Source organism: Urocitellus parryii, chromosome 14, assembly GCF_045843805.1.
Source record: "Urocitellus parryii isolate mUroPar1 chromosome 14, mUroPar1.hap1, whole genome shotgun sequence".
In the NCBI taxonomy this organism is placed as follows: domain Eukaryota; kingdom Metazoa; phylum Chordata; class Mammalia; order Rodentia; family Sciuridae; genus Urocitellus; species Urocitellus parryii.
In genome coordinates this window covers 57,330,521-57,356,590 of record NC_135544.1, presented here as the reverse complement: position 1 = coordinate 57,356,590, position 26,070 = coordinate 57,330,521, and the positions used below count along the sequence as shown (strand labels likewise).

At 35.0% G+C, this 26,070-nt stretch overlaps 1 protein-coding gene across 2 annotated transcripts in view; it reads left to right on the top strand.

Annotated features, from left to right (window-relative positions):
- Positions 1-26,070, top strand: part of Hmbox1 (homeobox containing 1) — a 157,353-nt gene that overhangs the window by 109,413 nt on the left and 21,870 nt on the right. For both annotated transcript variants that reach the window (XM_026398848.2, XM_026398845.2), the window contains exon 6: positions 4,308-4,461. In XM_026398848.2, the coding sequence (XP_026254633.1) occupies positions 4,308-4,461 (154 nt within the window). The remainder of the gene's footprint in view (positions 1-4,307; positions 4,462-26,070) is intronic.

Here is a 26,070-nt window from a genome sequence, read left to right as displayed (position 1 = left end):
TTTCAAAGTAATCAGAATTACTTCTCACCTCCCTCGTTTCCTCTCTCTCTCCCTCTTTCCTTTTCCTTACTAATTTTATTTTATTTAAATTTCCTTCTTATGGAAAATCTAGATTAGACAGAAAATTATTTTTAAAGCTTAATAATATTAACAATAAAACTCCAGTACCAAGAAAGAACCATTATTATTGGTTTTTTTCCTTCAACCTGTGAATTAAGCTAAGATTCTTTGAGTTCTTCATTCTGTTAGTATGCATCTCCCTCTTTGCTTACCTAAGAGAGCATGCCACAGTTTCGGATATAGCCTTCCAGTCAGAATTCACTGGTTATGCCCCTCCCATCACCCTCTAACACTCTAAACCTTTGCCAAAGCCAGGCCTTGGACTGAGAGGACCCATTGCCTTATCCAGTCTCTTTCTGCCTCCAGCTTGAGCAGCATGGCTGTTTTCAACTGTTTGAGTCTAGCTGCAGAATAAAATATTAATTAGGTAGATTCCAAAGCTCTTACTATGTTTGCAGTCCCTGCTTGCTTTAGGAAAAGTAACAAAACCAAGACTTTGAAACCCTCCAGCTCCCTAATTCCTTTTTTAAAATAATTAATTAATTAATTTTTTTAGTTGTAGATGGACACAATATATTTGTTTATTTTTATGTGGTGCTGGGGATCGAACCCAGCGCCTCACACATGCAAGGCAGGCGCGCTAACACTGAGCCACAGCCCCAGCCCTCCCTATTTCTTTGTATGTTTAAACTTTGTTAACTTTGAATTAGACCTAACCAAATCTCCAGGTTATTTTGACAGAAAAAGGGTTCCCATTTTCCTGAGCTGTTAAAAAGGATTTCAGTTTTGTTTCAGAGTAGATAGGCCAAGAATGTGGGTAAGCCAGTGGTCAGCAAAATTCCTGAAAAGGGCCAGATTATAGACATTTTAGGCTTTAGGGCCCTGTGATCTCTGTGACAGCTGCACAGATCTGTTGTTACAATGCAAAAACAGCCATACACAATGTTTAAATGAGCAAGCTTGACCATATTTGAGTAAAACTTTATTTATAAAATAGGTAGTGGGCCCTAGTTTGCCAGCTCTTTAAGCCATGACTCTCTAAAGCATTGTATGATGACACACTGATCACTTGAGAAAAAAAGTATTTACATCACATATGATAAGCCATTGTATATGTACTAAGGGCTGCCACACACAACTATAAAAATATTCAAATGATATTCAAATCTATTGGCCACAACAGAAAAGAATGACAGATTTGACTGCATAAAAATTAAAATCACAAAGTATACAGTAAGTAAAGATAAAAGACAAATAACAAACTAGAGAAAATAATTGTCATCTATATAACTACCAACTTACATGGTTTTTGCATACCAATAAGATGAATTATCCAAAAGAAAAAGAGACACAAGATATGTACTAGTCAGAAAACAGGAAAAGATGCTCACTCTTATAAGTAGTGAAATCTGTGTCTTAAAGAGACTTTTTTTGCTGTCAAATGTAGACATTTGAATAAATAATATGCATAATATTCAGTGTGTTGGGGGATGTAGGGAAATAAACCACTGGATATGGTTGTGATGATTTGTATTATCTATTATTATAGACAGAGTACCTATGATTTATCAGCTTAACAAAACAAATATTTGTTTTCTCAGTTTCTGTAGATCAGGAAACCAGGAGTAGCCGAACTGGGTGGTTTAGGCACAGGATTCTCAAAAGATTCCAGGCAAGCTGTCAACCGTGGCTACAGTCATTGGGAATGAATGATCCACTTTCAAGGAGGCTCACATGGATATTCTAGCCCCCAGTTTCTTAGTGCCCATTAGGCAGAGACTGTAGTTCTCCCGGGGGCTTACCATCCAGCATTTATTTATTTTTTTAGTTGTAAATGGACACAATATATTTATTTATTTATTTTTATGTGGTGCTATGGATACCTGGCAGCTTGTTTTCCTTGAGTGAATAAAGAGATCAGCCAAGACATATCATACACAGTGCTTTCTAGAATCCTTGAGGTAACATACCATTTTAAACATGCTGTTGGTCACAGAGTACTCATGGTACAGTATGAGAAGGCCCTAAAAAGGATGAGTAGTAGGAGGCAAGAGTCCTCAAGGACTTGGAGGTTGGCTGCCACAGGAAATCTGGGACTTTGTTTCTCTGTCAGCTGGTTATAGAGTTTTCCATATTATTCCTGCTGAGTCTAGAGTGGGAAGATATCTTTTTTCCCTCTAGCATCTGGGTGGAGTGGCAGGAGTACCTGGGGATTGACTGGGCATTTTTCACCTCTTTGTGGTCTCTCCACAACTAATGTGGATTTTTTTACATCAGAGTCTCAGGCTGGTCATACTTCTTGAAGGGTAACGATGCCAGATTCCAGAAGACCCAAGCAGAGGCTACACAAATTTCTATGATCTAGCCTTGAATTTTTTCCATATTCTTCATCAACAATATATTTATAGTACTAGCCCAGATTTAAGAGCATGATTACAAGGTGATGTGACCTATTATAAAGACCCATCTTTGGAACTATCCCAGGGAGTTATGATTGTAAGAAATGATGCTGGCTTATTCTAAAGTGGTAGCAGTGCAAATAATTAAAAAATTGGTCTGACACTGGAAAAATTTTGAAATAAAATTGATAGAATTTACCTGGGAATTGAATATGTAGTATGTGGGGGGAAATATAAGTTGAATGAATCTAAGATTTTTGAGTTGAGCAATTTGAAGAATGCAGGTCTACTTACTGATATGAGAAAAATTGTAGGACAGGAAATTTGAAAAGGCAAATCCGGATTGACTAAAATCCTAAGCATCTGTGTAAGAAAATACATATGAAGGTGTAGCCATTAGGAAGGAGGTTGAGCTGGGCACAGAGATGCAAACCTGTGGTTTCACCTACTTGGGAAGCTGAGACAGGATGGCTTGATCCAAGAAGTTTACAACAAACCAGTCTACAGTAAATCTCTGTGTACTGAAATAGGAATGCTATTCGTGGTTATTACTTGGAAGGTGTGATAAGTGAAGTGTAATTCCTTTTATGAATAAATATATATATTAAAAATTAATGTTTTAATATATTTATCAATATTTACATAAAACCCACAAGTTCTAATCTGTCATTGAAGGGCTCTACTAAGAATTTGGATTAAACCATAGGCCAAGGGAATTTTTTGAAGGCCTTCCATCAGAGGAGTGATATCATAATTATGCTTTGGGAAGATGAATTTTTAACAGTGTGAGAAGTGAAAGAAGAGTTGGGGAAGCCAGGGATTGTACTCTGTGGAAGCATACCAAGCTCTATTCACAGTCTATGAACTAAATCCATGGAGGTCAGAGACTGTGGCTTTCCTTGTTTTATTCTAGCTTCAAGCCTAGAGCAGTGGTGAATGAGTGAATAAGTGCATCATCATCATCATTTCAAGCTATTCAGAAAGTTCTTGTCTAAATTAACAGACTATCTCAATTGTAGATTTTTATCAAAATTCTATTACATTACGTGGTAACAGAAGAAAGTATTAATAGGTGGTAAATCTACTGATTTAATTAGTAGAGTAGATGTCTACTCTATTTCCTTTGCTGCTGTATTTGACTTAAAAAAAAAGAAAGAGAGAGAGAGAGAGAGTTTATGACAGGATTATTTCATCTTTTACCTGAATATATTGTATAAGTGATCCTAAGCCTTTTAAATGGCAATGATAATTTCTAATCATCTAGAGTATATGAATCAAAAAGATAACAAGTATCAAGCAGGAATTTCAAGAGAGGTTTTTCAGAGGAAGTACTGTTCTATAAGGAATTAGATTTCATGCTTTGTTTTTAAAAAATGCCATCAAATAGGCAAATGACTTAGTGGGATTAGGGGATGACACTGTAAAATAACTAGAGATGGACTTTTTATTGTTTAGTGCAAAAATGCAATATTGAATTTTTTTAAAAAAATATGTTTTAGTTGTAGATGGACACAATAACTTTATTTATCTTTATGGAGTGCTGAGGATTGAACCCAGTGCCTTGCTCATGCTAGGTGAGTGCTCTACCGCTGAACCACAATCCTAGCCCCAATATTGGAATTTTTAAGGAAGAGCTTTTTTCTTCTTCAGATTTTTGTTTTGGTCAAGTTTTTAAACAAAAATCAGTTTTTAAAAATTACATATATTAATTACATCAGCCTACAAGTTTCCATGGAGGACCAAACTTTATTACACATGAAGTTCATTGTTTTTACTTTCATGACATTTTGGTCATATTGGTTATAATAAGTTGCAAGATATTTGCTGAAAATGTCTTGTTTATTTCAGGGGCTACACTGAGTATGAGACCAGCCCCCATTCCAATAGAGGACCCAGAATGGAGACAAACTCCTCCCCCCGTCTCTGCCACATCTGGGACTTTCCGACTCCGACGAGGGAGTCGATTTACCTGGAGGAAGGAGTGCCTGGCTGTCATGGAAAGGTATGTGTCTCCTTTTCCAATGAGAAGTTTCCAGAAATCAGGAAAGAAGTAAACTTTTGCATGGATTAGGACCGTTTTCATTTCCAGTAAGTAATTTGGGAGCTGAGTTCTATTTCAGAGAGTATTTTGGAGTATTGTAAATGCTGGGTTATTAAAATAAGATGTTTGGGTTTTGGGGATTTTTTTAGTTGTCAATGAACCTTTATTTTACTTATTTATTTATATGTGGTGCTGAGAATCAAACCCAGTGCCTCATACCTGCCAGTCAAACATTTTACCACTGAGCCCCAACCTCAGCCCTAAACTAAGAGATGATTTTTAGCATTGACAATTCATAAAGCTAGAGTTAGCATCTATCAGTTTATTTTATATATAATTTAATAGTGCCCTCAGTAATTTAAGATACTTTAGAAGAAATATTTTTGAGTTTAGATATTTGTATGATATTTTGGAAAAACTATTCAAGTCATTTTTATCAAAAATGATATAGGAGTCAATTAAGATTTAACTTTCTTCAATGAAGAGGAAGATCTAAGTGAGCTTAGTTACACAGGTTAGAAAATACTTGTTTAATAATTTATCCTTTTACTTTAGCACCCAGCACCTAAGTTCTTTTTTGACCTTCATTTTCCTGCCTGAAATGTTTGTTATATTTAGCATAGATCTTATAGCATAATTATCCTTTTAGTCACCTACTTATAAGTGATGTCTATAGAATTTTGTTTTTATGGAGAAGTTTGTACATAGTAGGGTCATAATTTCCCAGCTGTACATTTTACCCATATATAATCTGACCAGTAGAGTGATATACTAGACAGAGCACTTGACTCAAGAGTTAGAAGACTTGAAACTTCTGATTAACTTTGGGTCACAAATTCTCAACTGTGACTTGCTCATCCTCAAAATGAAATTTTTTAGTAACCAATAAATTATGTAAGACTTTTGCCATCTTTCTTCTTGCTTACTTTATGAGTATTTCCCAGACTATAAAACTTAAAATGCTGAAATTCAGACCATATTTTTGTTTCTGTGATATAGATGAAATTAATAGATTTGCTAAGAAGAGGGCTGGATCAGTATCCAAAATGAAACTATAGATTATTCATTGGTGTTAATATTTCTTTCTTTGCTCTATTATAGATAAGAGTATAAGCCATTGATTAAATAATGAATCCTTATACACTTGAGTGGTTAAAGTGAAAGATGGAGGCTTAATTTTTCTGGAGACCTGACATTTTACATTCTATGCCATTTTCTCATCTGGAAATTTTGATTTTTTTTTCAAAATTTCTTTGGAACTTACCATAGCAGATGGGAATTAAAATTATATCTAACTTAAATTATTTGTAATACTGTGTATTTTTCTCTGGGTAACACAATAAGATGTGATATCAGTCTCTAACTGGTTTAAGTTCTACTTTCATGAAGATACTACCATATGCTTTTATCACATGATGTCAGTATGAGAAATAATTTTGAAAGTTGATAACTTTAAAAATGATAGAGAATTGAACCTCAAAGACTTTTGAGTTCCTTAATTTTTTCCCCAAAGCACAACTAGTTAGATTTACACTGATTAAATTTCAATTAAAAATATACTGAACACTTATTCTGTGCAAGCCTTTCATTTAGTTTTAATTTACACTTTTTAACTTGAGTTTTAATTAATAATTGTTTTTAACCCAAGAGTTGGTCATCTTTGGTTTGATTTTATCTGATTGGCACAACTAGAGAAAGAAGATATTGTTCATTCTAATAGTTGCAAAAATGCAGAAAGCCTTTCAAGTCATTTTGTATCAATAGTACAGAAGGCTCACAATATGATTTTTATTCTTTAAAAATGGAACTTTTCCTAAAATGGAATATAAATTTCCCTAGTCTTATAGTGACACATATTTTTTGCCTAGACTAAATGGGTAGATATGCACAAACTATAAAACCAGCAAATAAGCCTCACTCAAATATGTTAGTATAAGAGTAAAGCAAAAAAATGATTCTATTCCTCACACCATACACCAAGATAAATTTCAAATGAATTTGAGAAAGTTAAAAATATATATAAAAAGAATTAAACATGGGTGATTCCTCCATATCCTGGGAATGGGAAAATTGTTTTCTATCACTTAGAATCCAAAAGCAATAATAGAAATGTTTAATATCTATATACTAAAAGAAAATCTTTGGGGGCAAAAATTGAGCAACACTTAAAAGACAAGTTGGAAAACGCTTTTGCAGCTTTTATCATCTTAGTATGAAAAGAAGAATTAGTTATTAATCTTCGAGAGAGATTAATAACTCTATGGAAAAATGGACTAAAGTTATCAGGAGAAAAATGACAAATATATGCAAATGGCTAAAACCTAGGAACCAGATACTTAACTTATAATAAGAGAAATTCATCGAGATGCCATTCCTCACCTGTCACATTGGCAAAAATCCAAAAGTTTGGTATTCTTTTCTGTTGATTGGCCTGTAGAGAATGACATTCTCTTACATTGCACGTAGAAATACAAAATGGAACAACCTTGCATGGGGGAGAATTTGGCATTATCAAGGAAATTTATCTATGGATTTGTACTTTCGCTCTATTGCTAAAAAATCATCTCAAAAATACATTGACAAAAATATGAAAAGGCAACAACACTGTAATAATATGAAAATACTGAAGACAACCTATATGTCTCTTGGTAATGGGATGGACAAATAAATAACAGTACATCCATATGTTGCATGTCAAGGCTCATAGTAAAATGCTAGGCAGAGACAAAGACAAAGGAATGAAGACAGTATTTATACAGGGGTCTCTAGGATGTAGTTTTATTTTTATTAAAAAGGCAGATTTAGGGCTGGGGTTGTGGCTGAGTGGTAGAGTGCTTGCCTAGCATACATGAAGCTCTGGGTTCAATCCTCAGCACCACATAAAAATAAAATAAAGATATTGTGTCTACCTAAAAAACTAAAAAATAATTTAAAAAAAAAAGCAGATTTAGCTGCATAGCATAGGCTTTCATTTATGTACTTGCTTATACCTGTTTTTAATGGAGGAATATACCATAAAGCAAAATTATTACCAAAAGAAAAGAGAAAAACAGATGGGAGTAGATAGAAGTAGAAACTAGAAATCACTGAAAATATCTTGTTTTGACCTTGTAACTGTGTAAGTATTTTACATAATTAAAAATCAAAATTAAATTGAAATGGGGGAGGAAATCCTTAAGAAAATAACTAAAATGAAAGAAAGATGGTTGACTAAACAATCAGGTATTATTTTAAATCACTTTACAACATAGTAATTTCATTATACTTCCTAAGTGGGTTATAGCTTGAGAGTAAAAACAACTACAAAAAAATCTTACAGGGACTAATTTTGGTAAAGTTAAGTATTGTTACCCAAATACTATTTTTATAATTAGAAAGGTATAGTTACAGATGTAGATGTAAATAAAACAATCAAATTAATATTATTAGGAACCAAAATTTTCAGTGTAAGAGAAACAACATAGAAATACAAAATAAAAATAATTAAATTTTTTTAAAATTAATACTTTATGTGTATATGTGTGTATAGAAAGAAGTTTATTGCAAATGTACTTTAAAAAAAAAAAAAAAGCCTTACTGAGATACAATTTACTCTTTTTTTCCCCCTTGCAGTGCTGGGATTAGACTAAGGGCCTCACACATGCTAGGCATGTGCTGTATCACTGATCTATATCCTCAGCCCTACAGTTAAGCTATTTAACATATTAATTTCAGTGGTTTTTAGTACACTTACAGAGTTATGCAACTTATAGAATATTTTTATCAATCCCAAATAAACTTTGGATCCAGGATAAACTTTCCATTTCTTTCAGTTAGAAATATTGGTACTAGGTGGGCTGGTGTTGTGGCTCAGTGGTAGCGTGCTCGCCTGGCATACATGAGACACTGGGTTCGATCTTCAGCACCACATAAAAATAAAGACAATAAAGTCCATCAACAACTAAAAAAATATTTAAAAAAAAAAAAGAAAGAAAAGAAACATTGGTACTAGGAATTGAACCCAGTGGTGCTTTACCACTGAGTTACATCCCCAGTTTTCTTATTTTTTTAGTTTTGAGATAGAGTCCATAAGTTGCTGAGGTTGGGCTTGAACTTGGTGATCCTCCTGTCTTAGCCTCTCAATTGCTGGGATTACAGGCATATGTCATCATACCCAGCAACATAGTATTTTCAAGATCTGTTCATGTTATACCATATGTTTTCTATTGCATTTCCTTTTATTGCTAAATAATATTTAATATGGGTAATATTTTATTTGCCCATTCATCAATTGATGAGCACTTGGGGTTTTTTTTTTTTTCTACTTTTTGTCTATTAGGAATATTGTTGCTACTTAGAATTTGTGTACTATTAGAATTGCTGAGTCATATACTCTGCATTTAGCTTTCTGAGAACCGCCAAATTTTTTAAAGAGTTTATATTTATACCATTTTATATTCTACCCAGCTCTGAATGAAGGTTACCACTTCTCACTAACAACTGTTATTATCTGTCTTTTGTGGTATAGCTTTCTTTGAGTGGGGTTGAAGTATGGTATATTATTGCAATTTTAATTGTTTCCTTGATAAATAATGTTAAGCATCTTTTCATGTGATTATTGGCCATTTATGCATTATATCTTCTTTTAAGAAATGTCTGTTCAGATTCTTTGCCTTTTGTTTCTAAATGGGATTGTCTTATATTGAATGGTTCTTTTTATGTCCTAGGTATAAGTACCTTAACCAGTAAGTGATTTGCAAATATTTTCTCCTTCTATGGGTTTTTTTAATACATTGTTGATAGTGTTCTTTGAGATCCCCAAGTTTTTAATTCTGATGAAGTGCAGTTTATTTTTTCTTTCATTGCTTGTGTTTTTAGCATTATATATAAGAAGGCCTTGCCTAAACCAAGGTCATCGAGATGCAGTCTTATTTTCTTCTAACGGTTTTAGGTCTTTGATCCTTTTTGAGTTAATATTTGTATGTGATGTAAGGATGGGGATCCAACCATATTCCTTTTGTATGTGGATATCCCAGCAGTCTTGAAAAATCCATTTTCCCATTGATCAGTCTTGGTACTCTTATCAAAAATCACTTGTTTGTTGACTGGAGTATAGCTCAGTAGTAGAGTGCTTATCTAACATACAAAAGGCCCTAGGTTTGATTCTCAACAACACACACATACACACACACACACACACCAGTCAACTGTAAATATGAAGGTATACTTCCTTTAATTCTATTCCATTGTCTAGACACACATACCACATTGTCAAGATTAGTGTAGCATTGCAGTAAAATTAGAAATTGGGAAATAGGAGTTCTCTACTTGTCTCTTCTTTTTGAGCTTGTTTTAGGTGTTTTGAGTCCCTTGTATTTCCTTGTGAATTTTAAGATCAGCTTGTCAACTTCTGCAAAAAACAACAAAAAAAGCCATCCAGATAGTATTCGAACAAATATCATAAGCACAGAGCCAAGGCGAAATGTATATGAAATATGTTAGTCTTACTATTTGCCTTCATAAATCTTAAGGCAGTAATAGCTTACATTCAAACAATATTTAGCTTGTATATTCTTACTGATATTATTGGTAGTTATATGTGATTGATCTTATTTAATTTTTATGGTTCTGCATTATAGGTATTTTATACCTAAGAGCTCAGAGAAAGAAAGTGACTATCCATATGCAAGTGAATTAGAGGAGGGGATTGATGGTGGCCAGATTAAGAGGCAATCAGAGTAACCTGTACCTGAGGGCTCAACTATAGTGTGAAAGCAAAGGGATGGGATGTGGATAGAAGGTAGTATTTATCAGAAAAGATTTTGAAGAGAAAAACAACCTAACTGCAAAGTGAACACAGGAATGACAGAGCAGAGAGTGTAAAGGAGAGCTGAGCTTGTGATGGTCAGAGAGCATTAATCTGGGAACCAGATTCTGAACCATTAGAAAGCAGTGTGGCCTTGAGCTAACATGCAACATCTCTGGACTCCCAACTGCTATACTTATTAAAAGAAGAGTTAAATATGATGGTAAAGTGAAAAGAGGATAGACTTCAGAGCCAGACAAACTTTGTCCTGGCAACCTTACGTCAATCTTTGGAATTTTGGGTTTCTAAAAAGTAGAAGTGGTTATTTATGAGAAGAGTTAAGAAAAATATTTGAAATAACGTGTGAAGCACATTGTAGAATGCCTTCCACACAGCCAGCATTGAACCAGTGTTCTTGTTCAATCTAGCTTAGAGCTTTGCCTGTGAAGTTACCTCAAGATTTTAGTGGTACTAGAAATGGAGATTTGGGAATTATCAACAAAGTAGTTATAGTTAAAGCCACAGGTTAAAGGGATTCTGGGTTAAACCTCTTGAATTCCATAGTTTCTATATTTTTGCAGCTAAATGTGACTGGAGAAAAACTTAAAACCTAGCTGACTTATCTCATTTTAAATTCATGACCATGAACCTCAAGTAGATCTTTAATTCTGCCAGGCAATCATACTATGCCTTTCTGGCTCATTCTTTCCCTCTTTTCTTAAATGATTATTTCACACTTTGTTCTCTCTACTAACTCCCCATCCTCATTTTCTCACGATGACCTTGCTTCCAGTTGATTAAACACTCAGAGGAGAATGTCCACAAATACCTACTTGCTAGCTTGTGCGGATTCACACTGTTTCTTTGTCTTGCCATATCCAAAGTACCTCAACAATATGAATTCTCCCTAGCATATACGTCAGCTTATGTTAAATATGCATCATTCAAATATATGTATACGAATATTTTTTTTCTTTTTCCTCTTCTCTGATCATTTTGTATCATTTATTCCACATGTTTGAATTCTAAAATATTCAGTTCCAGCCAGGCTCAGTGGCATACACCTATAATTCCTGCTACCTAGGAGGCTGAGGCAGGGGGATAGCAAGTTCAGGGCCGTCTCAGCAACTTAAAGAGACCCTGTCTCAAAATAAAAATAAAAACAACTGGGTATAGCACCCCTGGGAACAATCCTTAATATACCTCTCAAAAAATTTGGTTCCAGAAGCATTTATTATCACAAAGGACCATATTGTATGATTCTATTTATAGAAAAAATCTACAATAGGTTGTCTAGGGCTGGGAGAGATGGGGGCCTGGGGCCAGAGGGCAGCTAAGGGGTATGTGGTTGTTGGTTGTTTTTTTAATTTTTGTTTTTGTTTTGCGCAGGGGTAGGAGTGTGAAGAAAATTTCTAAAATTGATTGTAGTGATACTTACACAACTTTAGGAATATACTAAAAGCTATTGAAATGTACACTTCAAATGGGTGAATTGTTTGATATGTCAATTATATCTCAGTAAAACTGCTTTTTAAAAAAAAAAAAGAAACATTTATTTAATGCACTATTAGGAGCTTCACATGTATTTACCCTTCACATGTAATCCTCACTACAGTCCTTATTTAAATGACTAAACTTTTATCATTTTGTGTGTGTGTGTGTGTGTGTGTGTGTGTACACTAGGGATTGAACCCAGGGGTGTTTTATCATTGAGCTAAGCTACATTCTAGCCCTTGTTTTTTTATTTTGAGATAGGGTCTTGCTAAGTTGTTTAGGGCTTTGCTAAGTTGCTGAGACTGGCCTTGAACTTGCACTCTTCCTTCCACAGCCTCCCAAATTGCTGGGATTACAGGTGTGCACCACAACCTGGCAGATCTGACTAGATTTTAATGGATAAAATAGAATAGAATAAGATTATCAACTAATATTTATTTATTTGATCATTTATTCATAAAGCATTTGTGGTATGTTAGCACTAAGCTAGGTTTACCTCAAGCAATTTACATATTAGCAAGGGGGAAAAGGTTATATGTATTGTATGCTAGAAATACCTAAACTACAAATAATGTGAGACCCAAATGTGACTGCTTTTGCAAACCTGTCCCTTTGTTTATTCATTCAGTAAACTACCTCCTAACTTGAGGCACGGTGCTAGGGACCAGAGAATAGAAACAGTTTAGGATGAAAGGAATAAAGGAATGATGGGCCTCTGAATCTTGAAAAGGATTTTGTGTCAGAAGTTCTGAAGACTGGGTATAGGTGTCTTCAGGGAATAGGTGTAGCTCTAGAGTGTTAGGTCTGTGACTGGGACACAGAAAAAAGAGACTTGGCTGATGACCTATCCCTACTCTCATCTCATGGGAGGCAGAAAAAAGAAATCTCTGAATCTCCTTATAGATTGTTCAAGATGGAAAGAGAAACAGCAACTTGGAAAAAAGCTTTGATCAGATAGAGGAATAAATGTGAGAATACCTAGGAGTGACAGATAGAAGCAGTGGAATATAATGGTTAAGATTACCTACTTCAGAGTCAGATTTGTGTGGAAAGCTTACTTATTGCTGTTATTTTTGATCAGTGACTGAATGATGACCCTGTATTTGGTTGTTTCCAGGAAGATGCAAATGAAGACAAATGAGTCTCTCTCTCTCTCTCTGTAATTAAAGCTATCGTTTTATTTTTCTTTTGGTACGGTGTACTGTAATGTATTTTTTGTTCTTAGATTCTTTTCATGTTCATCTTCAGTGAGCAATGTAAAATAATATAAAAAATAGTAAACCCAGATCCCTGAAATCATAAATGGAAAAGATTTTTTGTTATTTTTTGCTTTAACTTTCATAATCTGCAGAACAACTTTTAAAAATTAATCCAAAATATTCTCCCCAGCAGGCAAAGATCAGCATTAGAAACTTTAACTTGAGAGTGAATGTCTCTTGCCCCCAAATTTAAGCATCTAAAAATAAGTTTTCAGAATAAGTCTGTCTTCATGAACAAAAATAGTATCACAACCTCAATACTATAACAAACCAAAATCAAATCATACCTCTAAATTTGGTGTCCTTGCTGTTAACCTGACATGTAAATAACCTGTTTTAGAGGTGTGTGCCTAAAACACAAATGCATTTTATACATGTGTGTTACACATCCTGGGAGAATTTGTATGCGAGAGAGAAATTGGCTTGTAAAGTGTATTTATAAAATGTAGCTTGAGGTTTCTATAATTTTATCCTCTTGTTCTTTACTGCATTTTGGAATTTTTCCCAGGATAGTTATTAGTACTTGGATTTTGGTTTTGTTCTCTTTCTTTACTCCTTTTTACTTTTAATTTTTTTCGGTGAATGCTTAGACTGTGAAGGTTAAGACAACCAATAGTTCCAGAAACTGAATTCTATATTTAACTGCAGACTGGGTGTGGTTCAGACAACTGCAGTGCAAAGCTTGCCTAGTGTTTTGCCAGTCATCAAAATCTCAACCCGAGCACTGCTGCTTTTCCTAGTTCTCTGACTCTGAAATATGCTGAAGTATGAAGATACAGGGATATACTGCATATACTTCCCTATGCGAAAATAAAATAAGGATAAAAGAGACTCATAAGTTCAAGCTTGAAGGGCCTCTGGAATATCAGTTTTTTCTGTGTCCTTTTATAGTAATATCTAAATAATATTAACCTGCCCTGTTTTCATGATGCTGCTTCCCATTTTGTTACCTTTAATTTCCATTGCAAATTTTTTAAAAATTTAGCCAGAAAGTCCTCTTGGTTTCTCTTACTTCTTAAGCCACATTTTCTTTTATTTATTATTTACATATATGTGCATATATAAATGTATTTACATGTGGTTTTTCTTCTTGTCACCGTTATTGCAAAGAATAAGAAAGAGACCCTTATGATCATGTAGTTCATTTTTTAGACCAAGAAACTATAATTCAAAGAGGTTGAGTAAAATGTAGATGAATTCATAGAAGATACCAGGTTAAGTTGCTTATTCAGAAACAATAGTCCTGTGAACCAACAAACATGATTTTTTAATAAAGCCTATTTCTTGAACTCTCAACTCTTATTTCTGTAACTTTTACCAGGTAAACATTTACTGAGTGTCTACTATATGCCAGATTTTACACTGAGTTGGCATACCATGATGAATGAGGCAAAAAGGTCATTGACCTCTTAATCCTTTCCCTCTTTTTTTTAATGCATCTCTTATTCTTCTCAAGCCCCTGTAATCTTTCTTTTTTGAATTCTTTCTGTATCATTCATCCTCTTCCTTCCTTAATGTTGTTTAATTTGCCAGAAAAAATCTGCATGTCATTTTCCTTTCCTCTTATACTCTGATTTTAAGCATACCCTCTGCCTGCTTGCTACCTGTGTTCTTGGTTACTTCTTAGTTAATCGTAATGCAACACAAAAGTCTATTCTTTAATGTTTCTTATACTTACTGAATAAAGTATTATGCACTTATTTCTTTAAAAAATATACATATTTTTAAACAATTAGTAAATAAGTAATTTTGAGTTCCTAAAACTGTATCATTCTATGATTCTAAATAATCTCTTGTTTTGTGTGGGGCCTTTGTTCTCTCAGACTCCATTGCTTTGGGTAAGAATATATTACCCACCCTAGAGTTAAATTTTGGACAATAATTAGTGCTTAGCCTAACAGCAGAAACAGACTGACTTCAAAGAACAAAATCATCTCCATGATCACAAAGCTCTGTCAGAAGACTAGTTTTCCCCGGACTGAATTTTCATGCATATCCTCATAATCTGTTTTAGTGTCTTATGTGGCAACCAGCTTATTTATGGCTCCCTCAATTTCTATGTTTATATATTATAACAATAAATACCTTGAGGCTTTTGTAATCTGAAAATGCAAAGAACTCATTGTTCACCTACCATTTTATCTGTTTAGATAATTAGAATTACTTTCTTCTTCTTTATAAAATGAAAAAACTAAAATCCTATATTCTTACTGCTTAAAAGAAATTGACTTCTTAGTTTTTCAGTTTATCTCTAAACTTTCTTCAGCGCTTCATAGTTGCAAAGAAACTTATACTGTGCATTCTCCTTTGTTATATTGCTGTCAAATTGAGCAAACTCACTAAAGAAAATCTCTCCCTCACATCTAGGATCACAGAGGCTATATGTCTAAGCAAGATAATGATTTTGTTTGAATAGGAAAGTCAATGAATTGTTTTTCAACTTCATTACATTTAAGTATGGTAGCTGTTTAGCACGTGGCTAAGTCAAATATGGTGAATTTATTACATTTAATGTCATGCTGAAATGATTTATGGCTTATGTAAATCAGGGGAAAATATAAATGAAACAACTTTAAGAAGAAACAAATTGTATAATAAGTAAACATCATAAACACACAAAGATAAGGATTGAGAGCAGTAATAAAACTTTGAAAAATTATTTGCCTTAAATGTTGAATAATTTGTATATTTTTATCTTTTTATCTTTTGTTTGTTTCCAATGCATAGTGGTTAAGGACACAGACTTTGGAGTCAGAAAAAATGGGGCTCCAATCCCCACTCATACTCAGGTGTACTTAGGTATCCTCAGGCGAGTTTCTTGCTTATAAAATAACTATAGTAATTAAACCTGTCTCTAGGAGTGCTGTTATTTAATGACTATGAAATGTTTTCACAGTGCATGACACAAAGCAAGGTCTTTAATAGATCTAGGTCTCCTATTATTAATAGTATAAAATTATTAAACTAATATGAACTTTCGGAAGGAATTTTGAGTTTTCTTAAAATGGAAATTTCTGAACAGCTAATGTTTTCTGTACTTCTAAGCCTCAGTCTATAAAAGTCTGCTTAGAATTTCTTTATTCAAAAGAAAGTCATTCAAGCCAGGCGTGGTGATCCACACCTACGTGTAGTTCCAGCTACTCCGGAGGCTGAAGTAGGAGGATCATTTGAGTCCAGGAGTTTGAGGCCAGTCTAGGCAACACAATGAGACCTCCATCTCAAAAAAAAAAAAAAAAAAAAGAGTGAGAGAGAGAGAGAAAAGTCATTCTTTTTGTATGCCAAACACTATATGACAGTTGGAGCCTTCGTGGCCTTAAGCCAAAAGGGGTCAGGATAAAGCCATACCAGAGATGGATCCACTAGAGGGTATAGTAAGGACACCAAGGAGGGTGACACAAGGAAAATAAACACTGTGGTAGTGTTGGATTGAGTCCTATAGAACAGGATGGTTTTGACAGGTTGAGAAGAGGAAAAAGGGCATGGCTGACAAGTGGGAGCAGTGTGTGGAAAGGCATGGAGGAATGAGGCACCATGTGTATTTGTTCAGTCAGGCAGGAAACAGGGCTGGGTGGTAGGTTGCAGTCAGATTGGAGAATGACCTTGAGTTGCCACAGTTACTATATTTATCTTTCTCAAAGCATTTTTATTTGTGTCCATGTCACAATATGTTCTGAGAAACAAAAATAACTTTTAAATCTATTTTCTAAGTTATTTGTGCCACTCTCCTCCATATATAACACAAATTATAGGGTTTTTTTATGCCAAAAGGAGTGTATTTTGGGGTTGGGAGTAGATTATATTTATTAAAACATCTTAGGAATTAAAAAGTGGGGGTTTTTTGTTTGTTTTTGGTACCGAGGATTGAACTCAGGGGCACTTACTGAGCCACATCCCCAGCCCTATTTTGTATTTTATTTAGAGACAGGATCTCACTGAGCTGCATAGTGCCTTATTTTTGCTGGGCTGGTTTTGAACTCTCGATCTTCCTGCCTCAGCCTCCTGAGCTACTGGGATTACAGGCGTGTGCCACTGCATCAGCTAGGAATTAAAAAAGTTTACAACTAGTTTGTAAAGCTTTTAAGCCTTTCATTTTAAGGTGAAGAGACTAAATAAGATTCCCTTGTCTACACATTGTCAAGGAAATGTCTTGAAATTCTGGCCATTTTTCATGTTTAAAAATCTTGAGTTCCCCCTCCTTTTTTTTTTTTTTTTTTTTTGCTGATTCATATAATAAAGATACATTATTATAAAATTTAGTGTTCCTACTCATTTAATGAAATTTTAGGCAGTATATTTGCAAGGATCAATTATTTCACCATCTGCTAAGTAAATTATACCTGGCATTTCAGTAACATATTTTATGTGCTCCATGGACTAGGGTTTGGTTACACTCAGCAGGGCTGTAGGCCAGAATAGTGCTGTACATAAGGTCTAATACTTGAACATGATGGAATTCAATGTTTAAGAAGACCCTACAGCTTTAACAAAATTACAAAATGCTTTCCTATTCTCTCCCCCACCAGGTGTGTTAGACTCAAGTAAGGAGTAGAATCTTAAAAATTTGTAAAGCCTCCAGTTCAAGGATAAGTAATTGAAAGATTTAAAGAGATCCAATCAAAATAATTCAAAGATAGCAGAAAAATTACCTTGAAATGCCTCAGTGTTGTTTTCCCTTAGTTTGATCATTGTACTCAAAAATGATTTTGTGGAAGCGTAAGTGAGTCTTTTAAAACACGTTTATCCTGGTCTGAAGTGAATGAAGATCTAAAATTCATGCGCTCTGCCCTCCTCAGGTTGTTTTGCCATCACTGCAACGCCTGGCATGCTGGCCTCTATTTCCTTTCCTTCTGGTGTCATTGCTATTCTAGGATAGAAAATGCTGGAAGAATACACTAAATTTTGGAATTAATAGATACTGGAAGTTGAATTTTAAAAAGTTTATCCTCTTTCATATCCTGTGGAATGACTCAAGTGGAATATAATGAACTACACCTCCTGTATCTCTGCAAATAGAAGGAAGTTCTTAACATTTATATAAGACAGCAGGAGCCTGGACATGACCTCATTTCAATCCATTAGACTATTTGAGGAAAAAACAACAAAACTTTCCCACTTATTGACAGGTAAAGTTATCCCAATCCATTTCTCATAGCCAGTAAGAAGATGAACTGTCTTTAAATGCATTTTAAAATTGGCAAATTATACTTCCTGGTTCCTTTTTGGTCAAACAGAAATAGCCAGAAGAAATTATGATGTTTTTGAGGCATATTAAAAGTTTTCCCCATCCTCATTTAGGTGCTTTGTCAGCAGTTTCATTTTATGCAAACAACGTACTCCTATTTCTCTGATCTCTGAGCCAATTAAACAGACCCTATGGCCACAATTTACAAAGAATTGAAGCATAGTTAAGTAAATATTGGTGTTGTATGTAAGGAGTTACCAATGATGCATATCCGTTCACCCTAGAAACTACTGAATTATAAACATCATGTTATAAACATTATTGAGGAAGATCAATTTATATAGGCTAACTGGAAACTAGTGAACTTTCTCTTTTTAAAAACACAGATACTTAAACTTCTACTTTGTTATCAGTCATTGTGATAGATTCTAGGAGATACATTATTATTAAAAAGATAAAATGTGTTCTTGGCCCTTATAATATTGCATTAAGAAGTAATGTTAAGGGGCTGGGATTGTGGCTCAATGGTGGAGCGCTCACCTAGCACGGGCAGGACCCGGTTTCAATCCTCGGCACCACATAAAAATAAATGCATTGTGTTGTCCATCTATACCAAAAATAAATATTGAAAAAAAAGATGTAATGTTAATAATAAAGGTAATTTAAAAATTTTAAAAAGTCATTGTTAGATTCAACATGCACAATATGAACAAATGTTTACATATGTGATTGATGTTTGATAATCTCAATTGGTGTAACTTGTGAGTAACTGTTCTACTTCATTGCTTTTTGGTTGAGGAAACTTAAACAGGCTATGAAATTTTAGTGCTTTGAAGCATCTATAAGTGATCTTTAGACTATACTTTGAAAAACTGTGTACCATAGAAATCCTGATCATACCAGTGTCTCATCCACGTATTCTGTGCTGTTGGCTCTTTCTTTGACATGCTACCCATTAAAAGGCCATACTAAGCTATGGTTCTATCTTGAAACTCATGTAGTTGTCATCATCTTACTGAGAATGTAAACTTTGGTCTGACATCGAAATATCTTTGCTCTGTAGTTGAAGGAGTTTATTTATCTCTTGTATAGTTGGTAGGTGACCTTTTAGTTCCAAAGCACATTAACAAAAAAAAAAAAAATGTGTTTTATCAAATGTTATCAGAATTAAAAGGCAAGAGAAGACTCATTTGTCTGTGTGCTGGTAGTTTGATTGACTCCCACTTAAAAATGGTCACAGCCCCAAAATACAGGAAATCAAAAGCCATGTTTAAGAAAAAGTAGTTAAATACCCCTGGGTAAAGTATTGTGTTTCTGTCTGCCTTCAGAGAAGTATCAAGATAATCAATGCATCCGATTCTTAAAAGAATCTATGCTGCTCTGCACTTGGTTTGCTTCTTGATAAGATTAAGACTTTAGATTGATCCCTGGAAACACCAGTTCTCATGTTAGATCCAGAAAATATCCCTTTAGCGTGAAGTAGTCATTTTGTAGAAGCACAGTATTGATCCTAAGAAAAATCATGCAGATGATAGTCTTATCAATTCTATTGTGTTCATCTTTCTATTGGAATAGATTGTTGGTCAACCAAGTATAAGAAACTTAACCAATCCAGACCACTTTATGAATCTCTTTTGTAAACCTATTTCCTACCAGCAAAGGCTGATGAACAGAAAGGGAGATGCTAATGGCAAGGCAAATGGCAGCAAGAAGCACGCCAGTGGCAGTGCCTCAGTAGAGTGTGAACTAGATGACGCAGTTCACTTTTCAAAGTGCCAGAACTTGGCAGTTTTACTGTTATTCCCTAATATATTTGTTTTTCCCCATAAAATTGTCTCCATTCTTTTCACAGTCTTCACAGAAAGATCAAGAAGTAGTAGACATTATGGCTGGGGTTGTAGTTCAGTGGTAGAATACTTGCATAGCATATGGGAGGCACTGGGTTTCATCCTCAGCACCACATAAAAATAAATAAATAAAGGTATTGTGTCCATCTATAATTTTTTTAAAATGTGTATTTTTTTTATAAAAAGTAGTAGGTATTAGAAGCTAACTTGCTTTTTAATTGCCGTGTAATAAAACAGGCACAAAGTCTCCAATATGGCAATACTTCATTTAGGGTTAGATGCTATTGGATGAGTGATAGCCTATGTTGTTTCTAAGGCTTAATGATAGATCAAAATGTGCTAAAAACTCAGCCTCTACATCCAGCGTTATCACTGATACCTTTTTATCACATAGAAAGTAGGGTCTAGTGACAGTTAGCATGCTACAAATAAATAAAACACTTAAACATAGAATCTTTGCAAGGAAGGACCTCAGGAAATACGAACTTTATGTTAGGCCACATTGCATACATATCCATAATTCTCTGAATGGGTTTTTCTTTCTTTAAGTAAGTGAAGAAAGAAATCTTACCATCCTGATAATGATTTGGGAGCTTTTTTCTTTTTTCCTGCTAGTGTCTGAAGAGTCAGTAATTCTTCTAAGATACGATAACTGCACTGCAGACTTAGACTTTTAATGTGTATTGATGTGCTTCAAGTGAGAAGTTCCAGGATTTTTGTAATTCTTCTGTGCCCAGGTATAAAAAAGATAGGTCAGTGTTTTGTCCCCAGAGCAATTAGATTTCCTTTTCCCAAGACCTGTGGTCCTAGGGTTGTCATGAGTTTCTTACTGATGCATCACGTCATGCTTCCAAGAAATCTTGTGAAATTAACCAAATTTTGGTCTGTAGGATTCCTTGCTTAGGAATTTGCATCACATATTTGAAAAGAGAGTGGAAACAACACCATGAGTAGTCAAATAGTGGCTGTTCCTGGTAGATGCCTTTGAGCCTGTGACCTGAGTCAGAAAGCTTGAATTCAAGTTCATTCCATCTTAAGCAAGCTAGTTCTTCTCTGGCATCTCATCTGTAAAGTTCATATCCTCACCTGCACAGTAAAGAGGTTGACCTGGTATGCCTCCTTTCAGCTCATAGGTCCTTGATTCTTTGTCAGGATCTACTCTGGTTTTTCTAAATCTGTATGTAATGAGCTGTGCTATGGGATCCCATATGTATTTGGGAATTGGCAAAAAGGTCAGATTCCCATATTTGAATACTTTAATCTGTCCATGGTCCAGTCCTAATTTTTCCACTTAAAACTCTTTTCTATTTTAAAACTTGAAGATGCTACAGATCCATGAAAACATCTAGCCCTTCTGTAAAAGAACTCATGCATAGTTTAGCTTTTCTTGTACCTGCACCTTCTAAAAGGCCACTGTGGTGAGAGCTATTGTTTTACCAAGCCTGTAGAATTAAAAATAAACTCATCTGAAGAAAGACATTAATGTAGGACATTTTCTGTTTTTTGTACCATAATGTTTGCAAAATAAACTTTTAAATGTAAATGTGTTGCAAAAAGGCATTAAGGTAAGCTAAGAAAGCTTATTATTTAAAAATAATAATATATGGGGCTGGGGATGTGGCTCAAGTGGTAGCGCGCTCGCCTGGCATGCATGTGGCCCAGGTTCCATCCTCAGCACCACATACAAACAAAGATGTTGTGTCCGCCGAGAACTAAAAAAATAAATATTAAAAAATTTAAAAAAATAATAATAATAATAATATATAATTCCACTTTCCTCATGCTTTAACACAGCAAACTTTATTTTCAAAGAATATTTTTTAAATAGAAAGTTAACCTGTAATCCCAGTGATTTGAAGGCTGAGGATTGCAAATTCAAGACCAGCCTCAGTAAGGCCCTAAGCAACTTAGTAAGACCCTGTCTCAAAATAAAAAATAAAAAGGGATTGGGGATGTGGTTCAGTGGTGAAGTGCCCTAGGTCCAACCCCTGGTACTAGAAATAGATAGATAGATAGATAGATAGATAGATAGATATGCTTGCTGCTCATTGTGGTGCATACCTGGTTGGGTGGTGAAGTGCCCTAGGTCCAATCCCTGGTACTAGAAATAAATAGATAGATAGATAGATAGATAGATAGATAGATAGATAGATAGATAGATAGATATGCTTGCTGCTCATTGTGGTGCATACCTGGTTGGGTGGTGAAGTGCCCTAGGTCCAATCCCTGGTACTAGAAATAAATAGATAGATAGATAGATAGATAGATAGATAGATAGATAGATAGTTAGTTAGTTAGTTAGTTATGCTTGCTGCTTACGGTGGTGCATGCCTATAATCCCAGCAATTTAGGAGGTTGAGGCAGAAGATTCACAAATTCAAGCCAGTCTCCGCAACCTAGCGAGACCCTGTCTCAAAATAAAAATTAGAAAGAATGGGGGTGAAGTGCCCCTGAGTTCAATCCCCAGTACCAAAAAAAATACATAAAAAATAAGCAATTTTAAAAAAGCTTAAAATATGAGGAAATGCAAGAAAGTGTAGAAATTAAAATACCCCTTCATACTGTCACTTAGAGATATTCATGTGTAATATTTGATGTATTTTCAGTTATTTTTCTTTATGTTGTATACATATCTTTTTAAGCAAAAGAGGCTTAAACTGTTTATGTAGTTATGTACTTGTTTATCGTTTATATAATACTTGAAAACAGAATTTTTATTGACTAAGTCCACTTTACACTATAACTTATGATGGGGTCTCCTGTGCTTGGACGTGTAAGTTAGCAGCTAGCTGTATTACTAGCTCAAGTCCCATCTTCCTGATTATGTTGCCAGTTTGTAAATAGAGAATATTGAAAGAGAAGAAAAATACTTTGAGAAATAGTTTTTAACTTAATCAGAGGTAGGGTGTTTTGAATACTACATGACCCAGATTTATTTTTATTTTAGATACATTTTTTAATTTAAAAATTAATACTTACACATTGTTAACTATTTTTAAAACACTGGTTTAATCATTTTGTCCCTTAAGACTACCCATATTCACTGGGGTGTAGTGGTGCACACCTTTAATCCTAGCAACTCTTAGAAGCTGAGGCAGGAGGATCACAAGTTAGAGGCCAGCCTGGGTAACTTAATGAGACCCTTAGCAAGTTAACAAGACCCTTACTGGAAGGCGGGGGGGGGGGGGGGACTAAGAATATAGCTCAGTGGTGAAGCACTCCTGGGTTCAATCTCAGTTTAAAAGTTTTTGTAGTTCATCCAATGTACTTTAGCTTCTTATGGTTGACATAGAAATTGGTGGGCCTGAAACAACCGAATTTTATTATCCCATAGTTCTGGATGCCAGGCATCTAGAATCAAAGTGCTAGCAAGTTTGGTTCCCTCTGGAGGCTCTGAGGACCCTACCCCACTTCCTGCCTCTTCTGGCTTCTGGCAGTTGCTGGCAATCCTTAATACGCATCCTGGTTGTGTCGGCTTCCATCTCTACGTTGCCTTCTCTGTGTATTCATTCTGTCTCTTATAAGGATGCTGTCACTGGAATTAGGGCCCAGTGTGAACTCATCTTCATCCTTACCATAATTACATCGGCAAATACCCTATCTTCGCATAAGTTTATATTCTGAGTTTTGTGGGACATCAACCCCAAACTCCCAGCAACTTTTTAGCAGACAGTAGTAGGAAGCATATGGGACCAGAAGAGGCCCTGATCCATGCCAGCTCTGTTACTTTGGGGAATGCACCTTGTTGTGGTCCCCATTTTCTCAAATGAGCAGGTTTGATGATGAATAAGATCCTTCATTGTCCTAAAGTCCAGGTTGAATGAGGAAGAGTCATGTGCATCGATGATGTCTAGCTCTGCCCTTATTCCTCTCTTGCAAAGTAGGATTAGTATTAGAGGAACTTCTATCTTTAGATAAAAGATGGAATATCACTGTTCTAGTCTGTAAGTAAACAGAGTGTTCCTTAGGCCTTTTTAGGTTAGCAAAAGAAGGATGCTCTACTCAGAGAGGGTTTTCCCATTTGCTTCATCTCTGTGCCTTCACTTCATTTTGTAAAGTCAAAACAAGAAGAATGGGGAAGTTTTTAAATAGTTTTGTTTGTTGCTGAAGGTCATTTCACACAAAGATGCTCTCAAATAGGAGATGAGATAGTGGGGTACCAGGCTGAGGTGGGAGGATCGCGAGTTCACAAAAGCGAGGCACTAAGCAACTTGGTGAGACCCCGTTTCTAAAATAAAAATACAAAATAGGGCTGGGGCTGGGGCTGAGTGGCTGAGTGCCCCTGAGTTCAGTCTCTGGTACCAACCCCCATCCCCACTCCCAGCAAAAAAAAAGAAAAAGGAAGGAAATATCTGTTCCTTCAAAATAATCTAAAAGTTAAATTGTGCATGCTGTTCCTAAGACTTTTTAAAGGCATTTAGTACCATTCCAAAGTATCCCACCTCCTCTTTCTCCATGACTCAATTTACCCCAGGCGTCTCCTAACCTATTGCTACAGCTGCCTAATGGGCTTCTGCCTCTAGTATAACCAGAAGTATTGTCATACAAAGGAAGTTAGATCCTACATTATCTTGGCTTCAAACCATGTCTTCCTATAAAGTTGACTACACATCCTTGAAAGTCTAGACCCAATCTTTCTCCGCTTGAACCCTGATTACCCCCTCTCATGCTCTGTTTCAAGAATATTTTAAGCTCTCACATGATTCCTTGCATTTTTTCACTGTATCCACCCTTCCTTCTCTGAAAACCTTTGCTCTTTTTTCAAGACTCTGGACAAATGTCTTCTGCTACTACAGTACAATGTTCATACAAGTAATATGGTTCTTTTTCACAGTACTTTGTTTCTATATGCACTGTATCTCTTGGTGCCTACTCTGGGAAGTTTTGTCTAGTTCATCTTTACCACCCTTAATCAATTGTGTGGTATAAACTAGGGCTCAGCATTTTTCAGTGATTAAATGAATGATTAATTATGCCCAAATTTAAAGTCATTCATTAGACGTATTTTCCAACTTCATTGATAGTCTAGTTTGGTTATGTAGTTTTAAAAATAAGCATAATTTTGATGTAATCATATTCAGTTATATCTTAAGCTAAAACCACCAAATGTACCTGGAGAAGATATTGTACAACATGGTGAGATTCCAACAGTCTTTGTCCTAAAAGAAATGATTCTGGGTTTCACCCAAAGCCTTAACTGGAACCATTCATGTACTCCGTAATGTATTCATTTAGTCAGTTATTTGTAGATCAAACAAATACTTATTGAAAGTCTGTTATGTGCCAGTCAGATTCTTTGAACTTATATACCTCCTTTTATGAGTAGTTATTTTCTTCTTTGATGCTACCTTTTTTTCCCCTGATCAATTATCATATTTTCTTTCATAGAGTACATATGGGAAAGACTCAGATCATTTTAATTGACATCAAATTCAAATCAGCCAATAATATGATGTGGTCTTAAGGAGTGTACTGTCCAAAATGGAATACTTTGGGGTAGTGAGACATGAGTTGCTTATATACTCCAGATATTAGCGCTTATCAGATGTATAGTTTACAAATATTTTCTCCCATTCTATAGGTTGTTTCTATATTCTGTTGATTGTTGTTTATGCTGCACACAAGCGTATTAGTTTGATGTAATTCCATTTGTCTTTTTTTTTTTTTACTTCTGTTTTCTGTACTTTTGGGGACTTGTCCATAAGCTTCTTGTCTGTTCTAATGCCTAGACAAACTTTCTTATTTTCTTCTAGTAGTTTCATGTTGTATATTTAAGTCTTTAACCCATTTCAAGTTGATTTTTGAAACATGAGAAATAGGGTTCTCTATTTTTTTACATGTGGATATCCAATTTTCCCACCACGCTTTATCAAAAAGACTTCGTTCTTCAATGCATGTTCTTAGCACCTTTGTTGAAGATCAATTGATTATAGATGAGTGGGTTTACTTCTAGGCTTTCTGTTCTGTTCCATTGGACTCAGTTTCTGTTTTATGCCACTGTCA